General features: G+C 29.4%; 7 protein-coding genes across 7 annotated transcripts; 3 read left to right on the top strand and 4 right to left on the bottom strand.

The window, feature by feature from the left end:
* Positions 1-184: 184 nt before the first annotated feature.
* Positions 185-4,443, top strand: LOC113370759 (endocuticle structural glycoprotein SgAbd-1-like). Its single transcript, XM_026611449.1, has 3 exons — positions 185-193; positions 1,023-1,382; positions 4,075-4,443. Exons 1-3 carry the CDS (start codon positions 185-187, stop codon positions 4,441-4,443), a joined length of 738 nt encoding a protein of 245 aa, XP_026467234.1.
* Positions 4,444-6,323: 1,880 nt separating this feature from the next.
* Positions 6,324-6,792, bottom strand: LOC113370758 (larval cuticle protein LCP-17-like). Its single transcript, XM_026611448.1, has 2 exons — positions 6,752-6,792; positions 6,324-6,683 (listed from the first exon to the last, which is right to left on the bottom strand). The coding sequence occupies exons 1-2, from the start codon at positions 6,761-6,763 to the stop codon at positions 6,324-6,326; spliced, it is 372 nt and encodes a 123-aa protein (XP_026467233.1). The 5' UTR covers positions 6,764-6,792.
* A 604-nt stretch (positions 6,793-7,396) lies between these two features.
* Positions 7,397-7,961, top strand: LOC113370757 (pupal cuticle protein Edg-78E-like). Its single transcript, XM_026611446.1, has 2 exons — positions 7,397-7,471; positions 7,572-7,961. The coding sequence occupies exons 1-2, from the start codon at positions 7,460-7,462 to the stop codon at positions 7,959-7,961; spliced, it is 402 nt and encodes a 133-aa protein (XP_026467231.1). The 5' UTR covers positions 7,397-7,459.
* Positions 7,962-9,806: 1,845 nt separating this feature from the next.
* LOC113370722 (pupal cuticle protein Edg-78E-like) lies at positions 9,807-10,620 on the top strand. Its single transcript, XM_026611415.1, has 2 exons — positions 9,807-9,982; positions 10,212-10,620. Exons 1-2 carry the CDS (start codon positions 9,971-9,973, stop codon positions 10,596-10,598), a joined length of 399 nt encoding a protein of 132 aa, XP_026467200.1. The 5' UTR covers positions 9,807-9,970; the 3' UTR covers positions 10,599-10,620.
* Positions 10,621-11,628: 1,008 nt separating this feature from the next.
* Positions 11,629-12,341, bottom strand: LOC113370756 (larval cuticle protein LCP-17-like). Its single transcript, XM_026611445.1, has 2 exons — positions 12,330-12,341; positions 11,629-11,985 (listed from the first exon to the last, which is right to left on the bottom strand). Exons 1-2 carry the CDS (start codon positions 12,339-12,341, stop codon positions 11,629-11,631), a joined length of 369 nt encoding a protein of 122 aa, XP_026467230.1.
* A 721-nt stretch (positions 12,342-13,062) lies between these two features.
* On the bottom strand, positions 13,063-13,401 carry LOC113370755 (endocuticle structural glycoprotein SgAbd-2-like). Its single transcript, XM_026611444.1, has one exon. The coding sequence runs from the start codon at positions 13,399-13,401 to the stop codon at positions 13,063-13,065; it is 339 nt and encodes a 112-aa protein (XP_026467229.1).
* A 1,670-nt stretch (positions 13,402-15,071) lies between these two features.
* Positions 15,072-15,771, bottom strand: LOC113370753 (larval cuticle protein LCP-17-like). Its single transcript, XM_026611443.1, has 2 exons — positions 15,760-15,771; positions 15,072-15,428 (listed from the first exon to the last, which is right to left on the bottom strand). The coding sequence occupies exons 1-2, from the start codon at positions 15,769-15,771 to the stop codon at positions 15,072-15,074; spliced, it is 369 nt and encodes a 122-aa protein (XP_026467228.1).
* Between the last annotated feature and the right edge of the window lie 1,799 nt (positions 15,772-17,570).

Here is a 17,570-nt window from a genome sequence, read left to right as displayed (position 1 = left end):
TTCGCAAACTTAAGCACCCGAGTCTTTATGGAGTTATATGAAATGGCTTAAATTTTAAAATTGGTGTTTTCATTTTTGAGAAAATCTCACCAAGAGGTCAAAAATCTGTTCTCAAATGCACACACAAACTTTTTTCCAAATTTGGTCTCAAATGATTCAGAATGACTTGAAATGTCGAGAAAACATGAAATTAGTGAAAAAAAAAATTAGGATAAACATATACTTTGTCTTCGAAAAAATATAAGAAATGTAAACCTGAATTGGTTAAGTATTCACAAATAGCACAACTCTTGTAAATAGAGATTCGATTTAGAAGGATACTTTGAATTTCAAAAACTTTGAGTTGATTATTAATTTTAGCAATTATTTAAAATAAAATAATTAAACAACTGCTACGACAAAAGGTAAAAAAGATCACTGTTTCGTCTATAGTTGTACCAAGTATGAATCCTATCATTATCAGTATATTGTAAATGAATATTACTATCATGAATTATTCAGAAGTGCATGATGATACTGTTGTTTTGTGTATAAACTGACCGAGGTTATTTTATTTGCATAAAGAACTCCAAAACATTTAGATAAAAGATACATCATAGACCGCAGAAAACAAATTTGAGTCATCGTCCCTGAGCAAATCTGAGTCGCAAATGACGAAATGGACCGTGTCAAATGTTAGAGAACACCTACGGGCATCCGATGATATATGACATATTGCATGTGACATACCTTTTAATAAAATGAAATGAAATAGATGGGCTGCGCAACATTATGATATTACAAAAGACACAGAATGAAGAAGGTTCCAACATTTATCAATTTGACAAATTCAATCGTAACAATTTATATAAAAGCGAGGTGTCTATCATACCAAATTAGTGTGTGATTTTTACTCAATCATTCAACATGAACAAATTTGTAAGTGAATTATTATAATAATAACAAAATTAGCCATCAGTTGAGAAAATTAAAAGTTTGTAATATCAATCAGTGATTTTTTATTAAGTCTTTTACTATTTTAGGTGATCTTATTCGCCGTGGTAGCTTTGGCGGCAGCAGGTCCCGACGAGAGCGCCCAAGTTCTCCGACAGGAACAAGACGTTCGTCCTGATGGATACTCCTACAGCTACGAAACCTCCAACGGTATCGCAGCCCAGGAACAAGGCAACTTAAACGGCGAAGCCATTGCTGCCCAAGGATCCTTCCAATACACTGCTCCCGATGGCACCCCAATCCAAGTCTCTTACGTCGCCGATGAAGGAGGTTTCCAACCCCAAGGAGCTCATTTGCCAACTCCACCACCAATCCCAGACCATGTCTTGAGGGCTTTGGAATACATCCGTACTCATCCACCAAAAGACCAACCTCAACAACAGCAATTCTTCTAAACTGTGTGAGGAATATTAATTGAACAACAAATATTTATATTAAGTGAAAGTCTATTTTTTGTAAATAAATATTTATTCTATGACAATTTACTTAGACGTTTCATTATTGCGCATGTTCAAATTTATTCAACAATTTATGTTTATTTAACAAACACTTAGCACAGTATGTTCGAAAAAATGGTGAATATTTTTATATAATAACGAAAAAGTTGAGAAATAATTATTGAAAGTATTATATTAATGCGGTAATAATAATATATATACTACAATTGCTGGGAAATCTTTTTAACTGGGTTATTATTGATAATATGATCATACTACAACACTTTTTCCACTATTTATTAAATAATATTAAAGTTTCGATTATGTTTTGCAAATTCCTGAAGCATTGTCTTATACAAATATAAATGATTTTTCTATTATATGTTTAGAACGACAAATTTCTATTATCAGCAAAAAGGATTACAAATTTAAGTACATAATTTAATTCATAAAAAATGATTTTGTTCAAACTATAATTATTAATACTTGTAGCTGCACAAATAATTACAAATGATGAGAAAGGGACAATAATTGGTATTTTTAATTTAATTATTTTCGGGTAATTATAATGATTAATAGTGAATCCTTTACCCATTTAAGGTCTGGTTCTTGCTCTACAATAATTATAGAGTATTATATATAACTTTTAAATTATATATAACTCATTTGCCCTATGCAATATCTAAATATTCATGCGACCTCCATTGGAAGACAATTCACTTTTGACCTTTAAGGTGCTAACTTTGACATGCCACATTATAAATTATAATTCTAAACATGTAAACATCTGTAGAACTAATTTGTTTTAGTAATACACACACTTATATATATATATATATATATATATATATATATATGTATTTATTTATTTATTAATCTGTGTGTGTTGAATTGCTGATTTTTGGTACTGTTCCTGCTTCGAACCAGAAATCCAGATAAAAAACTTTACTATAAAAAAACTTAATTATTAATATAAATGAATGGAATAAGTATGCAAAAATATAGAAATTCAATAAAAAGTTAAAATGATAAATATTAGAAAAAAATAAGACTTACAAATAAGTTTAACTTTTTATTCCTTTTTTATTTAATCACCGTTGTTGGTTCATTTTTTAATCTTGATAGATGTTCTGAAGATGAATTCATAGTTCTCATAAAATTGATAATAAAGAATATTTTTTAAATATTTTTTTTTGGGATTTTTCATTCGAAGCAGAACACAAATATTTGTATAAGTATATGTAAGATTTCTTACAAATAATACTTTAGTAATTTTTATAAGATTTTAAATTAATTTAATTTGAAATTAGTATTTGAGTTGGATATATAATACCTCTTTTAATATTTTACAGTAATAACATTTTAGTTGTTTTTTGCAATATTGGTTCAGGAATTTGGTTAAGCAATATAGATGCAAAATAATCAGTCTCAAATGGTTATGCATATGATTTGCAAATTTTATAGTACAAGTTTTTAGTTATTACTGGAAGATTATTTATTACCTCTCGTAAAGATGGTAAATTCAATGAAGGAATGCGAATGCACTTTTCTTCATAGAATTGCCTGGTACTAAAATAATTCTGTTAAAGGTACGTAATTGAAAAAAATCCGAAGCACTTGCTTTAACATCAGGTACTGTTGTTGTTTATATATCACTAATATTAATATGCTTCTGTTAGTCATGATATTGAATTATTTTCTTGTATTGATTAATTAGTGTCCGTAACCTAAACACCTTGTCATTAGTTGTTGTATACCTTCGCGTGTTAACACCCATGGTAAAACACTTATAAACAGATTTAATAGAATACTTCTGGTTTGACCAGTATATACCTACCAAAAATAAATATTAAAATCATGTGACATTGGTTTTTTGTACAAGAGTTATTTTAAAAAATTACATGTTTCATGATGAGCGGAGTAGAAAGCGAATTTCGGCATAAAAAAGCAAACCTCTTCTTACTTAAGCAAACGCTAATTGACCGTGCATTTGTATTGTAAATACATCTATGTAAGAAAAAAATCTTAATGTTGACCTTCTGACATTAGAATTATAGTATAAAAGGAGATTTGGAAATAATTTGTAGGCAGTGTAAAAAGTACATTTCAACTACAATCATGAACAAACTGGTAAGAGCAATTACTATTTGGAAAAGTGAATTATTTCTAACTGATAAGTTTCTGAGTGAACTAACATCAAGTGAAATAGAAAACAGAAAATAATAAGTTAATTTAATATTTGTTAATCAATTAGAAGTGAAAACGTATTGTCTATATATTTAGAGACAACGACTTCTTGCAAGTTTACTTTAATGGACTCAATTTGGATTTATCGGAATATGTTCAGAATAAGTGATATAAGATTTGTGTTCTATGAGCTTCTGTAAAGATAATCATTATTCTTAAAACAATATTTTGGAATATATTTTCAAGTGAAAACAGAGATCTCTATTGTTTGAATTTTGTTCGTTATGGTAGCAAGACTAAGACTTTTAACACTGAGCCATAAACAAGCTCCAAGTCATTTTTAACTCGATTACTATTATATTAAATATTTCATTGACTAAAAGATAAAAAACATATTTTTTAAGCACACCAACTTATTATTTGTTTATATAATATTAATTATTTTCGATATTTACAGTTATTAGTCTGCGCCTTAGTGGCCGTGGCCTTCGCAGCCGAAGAGGAGCCAATCGCCATCGTCAAACAATCTCAAGATGTCCACCCTGAGGGTTACGAATTCTCTTACGAGACCGCCAACGGAATCAAAGCCGAAGAATCTGGTGCTTTGAAAAATGCTGGAGGCGAAGAAGAATCCATCGCCGTCCAGGGAACATTTGAGTACACCGCTCCTGATGGAACTCCGGTGCGTATGACCTACATCGCCGACGAAAACGGCTACCAGCCATCAGGAGATCTTTTGCCAGTTGCCCCTGAGATCCCAGACCATGTTGTACGAGCTTTGGAATACATCAGGACACATCCACCAAAAGACGAACCACAAAACTAAAGTGATAATATATAATGAATTAATATTGTTATAACACCAAAAACAGAAAGCAAATAAAATTTTGATATTTTTTTATATTAGTGGTAATATTTATTTAAAAGCTGATATTTTTGATAATCCAATAGTATAAAATATGCTATGAAACTAATTGTGATAAAAGTTTTGAAAAATTAAAAAATAAGCAAATTTTAAAACATTTTTTTTGTATTTTTTAACAAAATAAAAATATTTTGATATAATAAAGTATATATTAGTTTATTATTATCTTGTCGTGATGGATCTGAATAAATCAGAAAATTCCAACGAATGATATCTACTCCCCAAGGATACATTTGTTTTGGAAATACTATTTTTGTATATAAACCAAAAAAAATAAACAGATTTTTATAAAATAAATTAATGATTCATATGCAATTAATTCGGCGTTTTGGAATATGATCGATCCCCTTATTTAAAAACCGTTAAAACAAATAAAACTATTTTGTTTATTGAACTGTGAATGTAAAAAAATGTTTGTTCTAACCATAAGGCTACTCAGGGTTGCTGCTCATAATCTTGTAGAACCACGATCATATTTTAATTAATCATATTAAACAATCATGAAAGGTACCCATAATAATTTATAGTTGACAGCACATTTTCTGTTCTGAATTAGATTATAACATATATAATAATATTTAGCTGAACCCAATTTTGAAATAGAATCCCTTACCATCATATTGCACCAGTTGCAGCATAGCCCACTTTTTACTCTTTTATTAGCAAGTTTTATTATCTCACGAGTACCAACGAGAGTGAAAGTTTTATCCGACTGAAACTGGTTTCGCATCCGAAGCAAGTATTTTACGGTATTTTACGACCTTGAACTTCACAAGTATTATGCAAACAACAAATAATTGTCGAAGAATTGGAACGTAAGTTGCGAAAACGCATCGGGCGCAGATTTTGCAACATCGACGCACAATGGATTTCACGAACCGTCGGCACTTTCTGCCATCAATCATTTCAGGTGCATTGCAATTTACATACAATGAGATAAATCTCGTTTGATAGAAATGTTTTAATAGTTATGCAAACAGAGAATGGATTCAATAGATTTTTTTCACATTGGCTTAAAACTTTATACCATTGATTATTCTCATTCTCACCCAGAAATGCTATAGGTGCTTTATGATTCATTGAACTTAAGATTGAGTATTGGATGTTGAAATAAAACAGTAGACAATATTAATTTGTTCCGAGAGCTATTGAGAAAGCTTAGTAATTTCTACTTTTTTATTTATTGGCATAGTTATAAAACAATGGCATATTTAGATATATGTTTGAATATGTTGCTGATTCACATTTTTCGGCTTTATGCAACAGTGCATTAAATATGCAATTCTAGCTTTCTCATAAACACAATTCATTGAAGAATTTATTTATATAAAATTCTTCGTGTGGGAAGCAACAGGATAAAAGATTTTTTTCCACCCTCTTACGAAGTCTTGAAATATGCATTTAAGAAGTGAACAATTGCAGCAACAAGTAGAAACTTTATACCACACTATGAAACACATCATAAAAATTATAAATCAATTGAATAACTGAATTGTATTGTCAAAAGTTAATAAATATTTCAGCTTATAGCATTGGTTTTCAACTTCTTTATATCTATGCCGTACTTTTTTTCGAAAAAAACTTTACCCACTTAATTTTTTCAACCACCTAGGCGGCGGCATCCGAGTGAAAAGAGTTGATACTTGCTTAATGAGAATTTGAGTATCAATCAAAATATTTTGCACAAAAACACACATATCTATTACGAAATATAAATTTATTCTGAATCTGTTATTATAAATTATAAACACTTATTTCTTCTTTCATCACAATCTTTAACATTAGGAAAATCTTTTCTGTTGAGGTTCTTCTTTTGGTGGGTGCGTACGGATATATTCCAAAGCCCTTAAAATCTGATCTGGAATTGGTGGAGGTGTCGGTATATGCGCTCCTTGTGGCTGGAAACCTCCTTCGTTGGCTATATACGATAATTGTATGGGAGTTCCATCAGGAGCTGTGAATTGGTATGATCCTTGGGCTGCAATAGCTTCTCCACTCAGACCACCTTGCTCCTGGGCAGCGATTCCGTTAGAAGTTTCGTAGTTATAAGAGTATCCTTCAGGTTGAACATCTGAACCTTGTCGAAGTATTTCTGCATTTTTATCTGCTACAACCAAAGCCGCGAATGCGAACAAAATTACCTACAAAAATAATCATATTAATCACTAGATATTTAAACTAATATACAGATGCACCGCAAGCTACTTACTATCTTAAACATGTTTAATGTTATTCGGATCACAGGTAACGAATGATTTAAGTCTGCATTTTCACTTCTTTTATATTAAGTACACGGGTTTTTTTCCATCTCCTTTATTCCAGGTGCATATGACAAAAATTGCACCGATGCACATTACTCTTTATTCATTACTTCAGAGAGGAGATGTAAAAATGCTTATCTGATACATTATTGCCATTGACCCAATGCCAGTTAACGACATTAGCCAACAACAAAACATGTCGTTGATAAAAAATAAGGTATGTATTTAAAACTTCATAAATCAGATCTTGTTAACTTGAATACAGACCATTGGACATAAATCGGAAACCACAATTAACCACTTGAAGCCTTTTGGATAATGAATGCTACATATATATTTATCTCGTAATTAACATTACACTGTTGCAAAATATTAAATTGTATATCATTCAATATACTAAATGAATTTAATCGGCTATGGATAATAGTGGTTTTATATGCTCATATCAAAACGAGAACAATCCCACGATTTGTGTGATCGATTCCACAATTCGATATTTCGCACACATCCCATTTATTTAAATTTTATGATCCATTTCTATATGTCAGCGGATATTGACAGAATTCAAACTTTACAAATCGCTTTCTGTTTTATATAAAAAGCGTTACCATTCAGTGAATAGTCAGTTTGTAATCTCGTTGCATTACTATAACAACATGATCAAAATCGTAAGTTGAAAAATAAAACAGAGCATTTTAGCATATTTTAATTATTGATTTATTTAAGTATTGAAATATAGAATTTATTATAAAGTTTATTATTTTCTAGGCTGTCCTTTTGGCCTTCGTTGCCTTAGCCGCTGCCGGCCCTGATGAGCATGCCCAAGTCCTGCGCCAAGACCAGGACGTCCGCGAAGACGGCTACAACTACAACTTTGAAACTTCAAATGGAATTGCTGCCCAAGAACAAGGATCTTTGAGAGGAGACTCCCTATCCGTCCAAGGATACTCCCAATACTATGCTCCCGATGGAACCCCAATTCAATTGACTTACACCGCCGACGAAAATGGTTTCCAACCCCAAGGTGCTCATTTGCCAACACCACCACCAATCCCAGATTATATCTTGAAGTCTTTGGAATATATTCGTACCCATGCACCACAAGGGCAACAGCAACAACAACAGTTCAGACAACAACAACCACCAAGATTTTTTTAATCTAAGTCAATAAATGTAAATAGAAAATAATTAATAAAAATACAATAGTACACATGGTGTTTTAAATAAAAATGCTAGAAATTTTGTAGTTCGAACGACTTCAAATTGTATTTTATAAATCATTAAGAATTCCTTTAAATCAAAATTAAACAATTATTTAAATAGATGCTATTTTGGAAATTAATTTAATAATGTAACATGTAAGTACATATGTTGCATTTAAATGAAGTAAATTATTTGCATAAATTTCCTTTATAAAAATAATAATTTTTTATTAAAATGTTAGAGACAATACATTTTAATTTTAAATAATTATATTTTAATAAGTTTGAGGTGTTTTCAAATATAACTTCAATAAAAAACAAAATTTTTCAAAGAGTTTGAACAACAATATTTTTTGTATTGAGACTAAAAACATATGAAAAACTTAATTTTTCTTTTTAATAACTGGATGCTAATTTCAAATTCCTAAGATATTTATACATTCAGATCAATATTACTCTGAAATTAAACCGTGTAGATAATTAGTAATTGTAGCAAATCAATAATAATAATTCATTATTATTCATGTACATTTTATAGTAGATTTTACAAATACAAATATAATTATGTTTTTTCTCAAAACAATGCTTTATCATACTAATATTTATATTACCTATATAATAATAAAATATAATATATACCTGAATAGAACGTTGCGGCCCTGATTAAAGTAAGAAAACAGACGACTAGAAATATAGGTTTCCTAGATTAAACAATTATGTCGATCCTCAGTACAATTTTGTCGTGCTGACATAAATTTACATAATTTTTCAAGCCAAAAAATTCCAGTTGAAATGTTTGCCGCGCGTTACACTAGTGTGTTGAAAATTTATTTCATTTTTATTAAAATTTTGTGATAAAAGCTATTTTATTTTAAGTGAAATTTTGTGTTGAAATGTTTAAAATATGCGTTTAATTCAATAATTCTACAAAGTGTAGTGGTTAAAACAATTATGTGGTCATTTAGCGGCTAAATTTTAGCCCCGAGTTACAGTTTTAACTAGGGTCTTATGAAAAATATATAGCCATAATGAAAGTTACCAGGGAGTATTTACCAGACACGCAAATAATTCGGTAAGTCATCTTAATTTAATTATGTATTAATAACGTATTTAGCTATTCTAATATAGCCATAGCTGTATCATTTATTTATTAAATTTGATGAATTTTATTATTTTTCTTACGTCGCTGCATGAAATTCACGGAAGCCTTATTATAAATAACAATAATCAACTGAACTACATTTTAATGAGATATATTATATTTACGCCAAAAGTCGATGTGTTAATATATTGTTAGTGTTTCAGTACATGATTAGTACAAAATTATTCAAAGATTGACGTATAGATTTTTTTTATATTTCAAGAGAAATTTAAAAAAAGTGTATAGATAAATTTTAAATAAATCAGTATTTTAAATATATATATATATATATATATATATATATATATATATAAATATTTTAAAAAATCTACAGATCTACAGATATGCAGAAAAGCGATACATCTTCATTTACTTACTTACAGAACTATTGGCTATACTTGGCTAATGGCTATTCTGAATTTTGTGTGTAAAACCACTGAATTAATATTTGTGCAATCTAATACATATTGCACAATCAGTCCAAAAATAGCACAATGAACTACACATTTCTATACCATCATGTACAATCTTCCAAAATTCTACAAGAACTAAATCTACAGAATATAAACATGATTATGCCCACAACTTGTTCCCGAAGTTCTGATTTATTGTACTGTCGTAAATGAGCAATAATCTATATAACCGCACACTGATCTATAAGAATTGAATTAAATATGCATGTATGACACATTTTTGATCGACGTGCATATATTAATCGACATTTGAGAGAATATCGATCTTCGTGTTTAACTTTCGGAATCATATATAAGCGAAACTATTGTTTGAATGATCAGTTTGTGATAGATTCCCAGCATCAAGACAACATGATTAAAATTGTGAGTTTTAAAATATGGAGTACAAAAAAAATGTAATGGATATGCTAAAAAATTTAATACTTTGAAATTGGGATTTTAAAATTGCATATAGTACTTTTAATAACTCATTAGTTAAAAGTTAATTGTTGCAAATAGAAGTATCTATTTGATTATTATACCCCTGTTTGATGGAATGACTAATAATAGAATAATTATATTATTTTTTTTTAAAAAATATAATTTTGCCCAGACCATCCTTTTGGCCTTCGTTGTCCTTGCCGCTGCCGGCCCTGATGAGCACGCTCAAGTCCTCCGTCAAGACCAAGACGTTCGCGAAGACGGATACAACTACAACTACGAAACTTCAAATGGAATTGCTGCCCAAGAACAAGGATCCTTGAGAGGAGACTCCTTATCCGTTCAAGGATACTCCCAATACTATGCTCCCGATGGAACCCCAATCCAATTGACCTACACCGCCGATGAGAATGGTTTCCAACCCCAAGGTGCCCATTTGCCAACACCACCACCAATCCCAGATTATATCTTGAAGTCTTTGGAATACATTCGTACCCATGCACCACAAGGACAACAGCAACAACAGTTCAGACAACAACAACCACCAAGATTTTTCTAACTTAAGTCAATATAATGTACAATAATGATAGATAATAATGAATAAAAATGAAATGAATTTTATACATCGTGTTTTGATAAAACAAGCAGTATGATATATTAAATAACAATTTGTGAAGATCTATTAAAAATTGAACGATGTTATGATAGCATTCGAAGAAAATGATCTATTTTTATCAATCAAAACTTCAGAAGTTGTGAGGCAAAATTGTTAAATCAAAAATAGGATAATTAAATAATTACGTAGTAAAATTTTAACATTTTATAATACTAAAATAAAAATTAACTTTAATTCCCAAGAGCTGCATCAGCTGCATCAAATTGATTTAATATTATAATAATTTTATCTAACAGACACTTAACAGTGTACTAATAAAACTTATTCGTATCTTTTACGTCAAACAGAAACACAGACTTTTATATTTTGATTGAATGCATTTTTAGTGAACATTTTTAGAGATAAGGCTTCTGATTATATCCATAAAACTATTTACATAGATAAGATCAAACATTGATTGGAACCCAATTTATAGTTCATTACTGTTTGATAAAGATCTGATAAAATTTTAAAATTGTATCTCGTATGGTCAGTTTGAGTCAAATAAATACAAAATATTAGTAAAATCTCTAATCGTACACTATTTCAAATTTTTGAATATTTCATAATACATGATTTTACTAAATTATGATGAGATGCAAATGAATTGCCATTTAGTTGTTGACCTATGTGAAAATAATGCGAATTTTAAATTAGCATGAAGCGCTTACGCAGATTGACCAAAAATATTTTTAGAATATTATTGCATATGCTACTAAATCAATTATTGAAATTTAATATATTGTAAGCTAGAATTGCAAAGAAAAGATCTATTTATCAATTGCATATATAATAAAATTTTTATTTTGTAATAAAATTTACAAATTCATTCAACACAAACATAAAACTTAAAATTATCTTAACTAGAGTTTATATCTTGGGGCCATTATTATATCATCGTGGGGTCCAATTTCTGCTAATCCTATGAAATTATCTAAGGACGTGCTGGTGGTGGTGGGTGAGCTTCCAAGTATTGCAAACTCTTGAGAACATGGTCAGGGGTTGGTGGTGGGGTTGGCAAGTGGGATCCTTGGGGTTGGAAACCGTTTTCGTCGGCGACGTAGGTTACTTGAACTGGGGTGCCGTCAGGGGCGGTGTATTGGAAGGAACCTTGGGCTACGATAGCTTCTCCTTGCAAATTGCCTTGTTCTTCAGCTTTTACACCGTTGGAAGTTTCGTAGGTGAAGGAGTATCCTTCAGGATGGACATCGGCTTCTGATCTTAAGACTTCGGCATGCTCGTCGTCCACGGGGGCGGCACAGACGGCTGCTACGACGGCGAAGAAAATGACCTAAGAAATAATTTTTTTTATAAAATATCACAAGATATTCTCAGGAACTGCTTCTGTTAAATATTTGAAATCAAGTTCAAAATCACGCCAGTTTAGTTAAATTATATATTTCGTAAAAATAAACTGGAAAATTTTATTAAAAATTCCACTTATAAAATTTCAACTAAGGTTACAATTATTTGGATTAAACTTTTAAATCACAACTAAATGTTTTAGGTTTTCCAGTATTTAATTTTTTTGCTCGGATAATCACAGTTTTAGTTGAATTGCAGATTTGATCACTTATCACTTAAACCAATAAAATTATCTTTTAATTACTATTTTACCAAAGCACTGTTTCTTACCAATTTGTTCATGTTTGCTGATAAACTTTATCTATCAAATATCTTTATCCAACGTTCTTATATATTTATTCTTCAATGTCACCTGCTACCTTTCAACTTTTTTTTTCTAATATTTTGCTGTATTTTATGATGACAGTTCTAAATTTTGAATAAATTAATTAATAGTGCCAAAGTTTGTACGTAATTAAATTATATAAAATTTAAAAATAGATATGTTTCGGCTTGCTAGCAAGCACCGATTCCATTTCATAATATATATTTCTAAGTTATCAATAGCTGCATTGAATAAATACAAAAAGATCACTATTGAATTGCGGAAATTATTTACTAAATAATAATCATATGGAAAAATTTAGTTTTTATATGTAGCACAAACTTAATTGGTACAAACATTTTTTCCGTTAATGACTCAAATATTTCCAAATTTTATAAAATATCATTTACTCAAGATCAATAATATACAGTCTTATAGCAAAATTTTAGATCTTTCAATATTATTTTTACAAAATACCAATTTTGTAAAAAATATTAAAAGTTACTAAGAACTAATAATTAAATCTCATGATGAGAAAAAGAACACAAATTTAAATTGACAAATCTTTATTTGTAACATCTTTCAAAACCAATTAAATATATAAATAAATCATTCTAAATTTTATACAAAATTTATCTATTTGTTCAAAATTTTTTTTAACATTAGTTAGTTTAATATCAAATAATTAAATTATTTTCTCTATCGATTTGATGGTGGTGGATGAGATTCAATATATTGTATGCTTTTGAGTACGTGGTCAGGAATCGGTGGTGGAGTAGGCAGATGTGGTCCTTGAGGGTGGAAACCTTCTTCATCGGCCACATAAGTGAGTTGGACTTGAGTGCCATCGGGTGCCGTGAACTGGAATGACCCTTGAGCAGCAATTGCGTCATTTTGCAGCCTACCTTGTTCTTGGGCGGCAATACCGTTAGATATCGAATAGCTGTAAGAGTATCCCTCCGGTTGGACATCTTGTTCTCGTTGCAGAACTTCGGCGTTTTTGTCCGCGTCGATGGCGGCGCCGTAAGCGACGGCCATTATTACGGAAAAAATGATCTAAAAATAAATATTTGTTTATTATCATCATTTTAAAAATATGGCGTGAGTTTAAATTCGATGCCAAACAAAAATAATCTCTACGGTCTTTCCGAGTTAGAGGGCGTTCATTAATCACCTGAGGCTTTTAGAGAGAGGGGGGTTTGACAAAAAATCAAAAACAATTACGTGGGGGATAAAAAAGTCTAGTTAGATATTACGTGTATTTATTTTTCACTTGATACGGTTGAATACTGTTGAATACAGAATTATAAACTGCACAAAATAATTTAATAAAAAAGAAAATTTGATAAATAATTAAAAACATCACAATTTTAAATTTTAATATAAAAATGATTTGTAGTATGACTTTCGCTAGAATTGACATTAAAGTTAAAGCAGATGCTATGGCATTCTTTTTTAAGTTGGTGATAGATAATAATCTTATTTCTGAAAAGCTGGGAAAAGCTATTTCCACTTTGAAACATATTATGATCTGAATGTATGATTACTTTCCAAGTAAAAATATGAGACACTACTATTTGTTTCTATGTTGACGGATGTATAAATATGTTTAAAATATTGGTTTGATTTTCTGTTCTGAGTTTTTTACACGCGTATAAATGAGTAGAATAGAATATTCAACAAGTATAATCCATCTGTATATTCTCACATAAATTTTTAATTAACACTATTGAGTATAATCGATTTTCCACTTAATACACTTCCACACTTATCACTTACCAATTTGTTCATGTTTGCAGTTTAATTTTATCTAGCCAATTCCTTGACCTGGGCTTTTATATATTTATCCATCAATGACAACTCCCGCCTTTCATTTCATCTTACCAATATTTTATTAAATTTTATGGCGACAAATAATCCTGAAGAAATGCTAATTAAATAATAAAACTGCATAGCAAACAATTAAAATACTTGCAGTTGTTCTGGGAACAAAAACTTGTATTCTATTAATTTCTAAATAAAATTTTTAATTCAAATTATGGGATGATTTGTTAGGATTTAAGATTAACTCACAGTGATCATTTCTAAGATATTAATATATTCAATTAATCAATGTAATTTAATTAAATCAACAGTGAAGATTATCTTTTAAAAGATTTTTTAATACATAAACATTCACGTGTTTGCGAAATTTATGCAAATTTATTTAATGTTCACAATATTTGCAAATTAAAATAACATCTTGTGTATGTATACATGTATGTATATGTATATATATGAGTGTATATACATCGTTTTTTATTTTTGTCCTAAAATGCAGAAAAGCATTCAATGACAACCAAACCTGATTCATATGCATTTGTATTGAATATTTTCCTCAAATTTTATTAATAATTATTACTCAATATTTAAAATTTACAAGATGAATTATACTATTCAAAAATTGTAATAAAAAATATACACGAAATATAGAAAAAAATCGTTGGATTGCTTTCTTAAAAGCTATATACATAGTTAAGTTATATCATCACAACTCATGATGATACTTTTAACTGCTGTTAGTGAATTATTCTAAATTTATAAGTCAATGAAATATCGTAAATATTTGCAATTACGTATTTATTATTTATGATAAAATTTATAATCTATAATGTACATCAAATCAAGTTTAGCCAAGCATGTGTCTTCCTAGAATTTTCCTAAATTATTTAGTTTTTTGCTGGTGGTGGTGGGTGAGCTTCCAAGTACTGCAAGCTCTTAAGAACATGGTCTGGGGTTGGTGGTGGGGTTGGCAAATGGGATCCTTGGGGTTGGAAACCGTTTTCGTCGGCGACGTAGGTTACTTGAACTGGAGTGCCATCAGGGGCAGTGTATTGGAAAGATCCTTGGGCTACGACGGCTTCTCCTTGCAGACTTCCTTGTTCTTGAGCTGAAACGCCGTTGGAAGTTTCGTAGGTGAAGGAGTATCCTTCTGGGTGGACATCGGCCTCTGATCTTAAGACTTCGGCGTGCTCGTCTTCCACGGGGGCGGCACAGACGGCTGCTACGACGGCGAAGAAAATGACCTAGAAAGTAATAAAATTATTTTACCGGAAAATCATTTCACATTTCAATCAACTGACAATGCCAGAAGTTATGGAAAAATTTATATTTCCAGCTGACGAATAAAATTGCACAGAATGTTCCTTATTGAAAGTATAATTAAAATAACATTTTCTTATTAATGTTGGATATTGTTAACTAAGTAATTAGCACTTTTTATTAAACAAATAATTATATTAGCACTCTAGTAATGTTATTTTAACACAAATCCAATAATTTTGGCTATTTTTCGGTTTGGCTTTGTTCCAATTACACTTGTTCACTTTCATTAATCTTTTTATCACAGATGCTTACCAATTTGTTCATGATTGCTTATTAGATGATTAGCTTTATCTGACAATTTTTTTATCTAACGATCTTATATACATGGTTGCCAATGTCATCTTTGGCCTTTCGAATTTTTTTTTGAACATATCTTAGTTTGGAATGACCGTTTTTTCCCCAGAATGCATTATTTATGAAGATGACTTTTGATTATTTCGCGATTCAAAAATTAATGCACAAATTTTGAACAAGAATCTTTTAAAATACATTAGATGTTTTGCATATCATAAAAGATAAGTTTTAGTTATATCTGATATAATAAGAATCAGTTCGTTTAAGACACTCGTTTGAAGCTAATATGAAATAAGAACGAAATATATATTAATATTTAATAGATTAATATTTAATTAATTTAATTAAGTTATATATCTAAAATTTCAGTGTTATTTTTGGCAGAAAATCCTTTTGAATTTGTCGCATAAGAATTCTTTTTTTTATTAATTATTTAACTTCATGAACCAGTCAGTTATTGAAGATGTGTTAGGACAACTATTGTCAAAATTAACAAATTTAACATTTTAATTCAATTTAATCATTAAATAACAATTGTCAACAAATTTAGAATAGTTAAAGCCATTTTATTGTTATATTAAAATAATAATCGCTAGTTCAAAAATATATAATGAAAAAAAATAAGATTTTAACGAACGACCTAAAATTGTAATTCATGCAACAAAACGTTATATTTAATAATTATTTTTTTAATATTTTTATGTAATATTCACATTGTATTTAAAATGGCGATATTCACGCATCACGATGAGATTTTCACGAGTTTCGAATCCAAATTTGCGTTAAAGTTAACCTGATATAAAGCAGCAGTGATATACAAGTTTACTTTAAAATAACGTTCAGAAATATGCTTCAATAAATTAAAACAGTCCCAGCATTATTAGAAATGACTTCCAAAGAAGCGATAAACAGTATATGGAACTCTTAGTGCTAGCTGCAAAAATATAATAACATTAAAAAAAAAACAATTCTGTATTTTTGGTATCTGCTGCATAATTATACATTCATCAGACATCAAATACTAAAGTCGTTAAAATTTCTATCGTATCAAAAAATGTTAACGATATATTTAGCGCTGAAATAGAATATAGATATTAATAATATTTCGAGTAGTTTTTTACGCCCGACAATGTACCTGACTGATAGAATGCATATATTTTTCAATGAATAAAAAAAATGTGGGAACCCCATAAAAAGTCTGATTTTGAATGCACTAGCTCCTACAATTATTTATTTGAATTTGAATCTGCATTATTTATTTCAATTTTAAAAAAAGTTTTTCAAGTTTTTGTATATATAATTTTCCATATAAAAATTTTAACAATGTGTTAGATGCCTTCCAACGTATGCAAAAATTAGTGGATCTTTTTTTAGCTTCTGAGTTATAAATACGCATTACAAATATCTTTTGTTTAATTAGATACCTACAAAATTATTTCAGATGAATCAAACTTTGACAATTATATTGATCTAAATAATAATTTATAAATTATTTTTGTAATAGTAAAAGCTTACATGAATAGTTCTGTCGATTTTTAACAATCCCTTATGCATTTAGTAATTTTTTTGATCGTTATAATTTAACATATGACTAATAATAGGCAACCTAACAGTTGGCCTATTAATTATTGATAGTTTTTTTTATTAGAATTAATTTATTACTGATGATGGGTGTATATTTGAAATTTAGTGCATTTTGATCTATTTTTAGTAGAAATAAATATTACTACTGATATCGAGTAGCACGTAACATGGGATTTGATTTGTAA

The sequence above is a fragment of the Ctenocephalides felis genome, unplaced genomic scaffold (assembly GCF_003426905.1).
Source record: "Ctenocephalides felis isolate EL2017-DRISC unplaced genomic scaffold, ASM342690v1 CF-g0.4_SCAFFOLD_01492, whole genome shotgun sequence".
In the NCBI taxonomy this organism is placed as follows: Eukaryota; Metazoa; Arthropoda; class Insecta; order Siphonaptera; family Pulicidae; genus Ctenocephalides; species Ctenocephalides felis.
Note: the sequence above shows the minus strand (reverse complement) of the source record. Positions and strands in the feature narration are given on the sequence as shown.

Bases quoted from the DNA above. Each gene is read 5' to 3' on its own strand.
- LOC113370759 (XM_026611449.1), top strand. The intron at 1,383-4,074 runs TTCTAAACTGTG...CGATATTTACAG, and splicing joins AACCTCAACAACAGCAATTC to TTATTAGTCTGCGCCTTAGT.
- LOC113370755 (XM_026611444.1), bottom strand. From the start codon at position 13,401: ATGGCCGTCGCTTACGGCGCCGCCATCGACGCGGACAAAAACGCCGAA.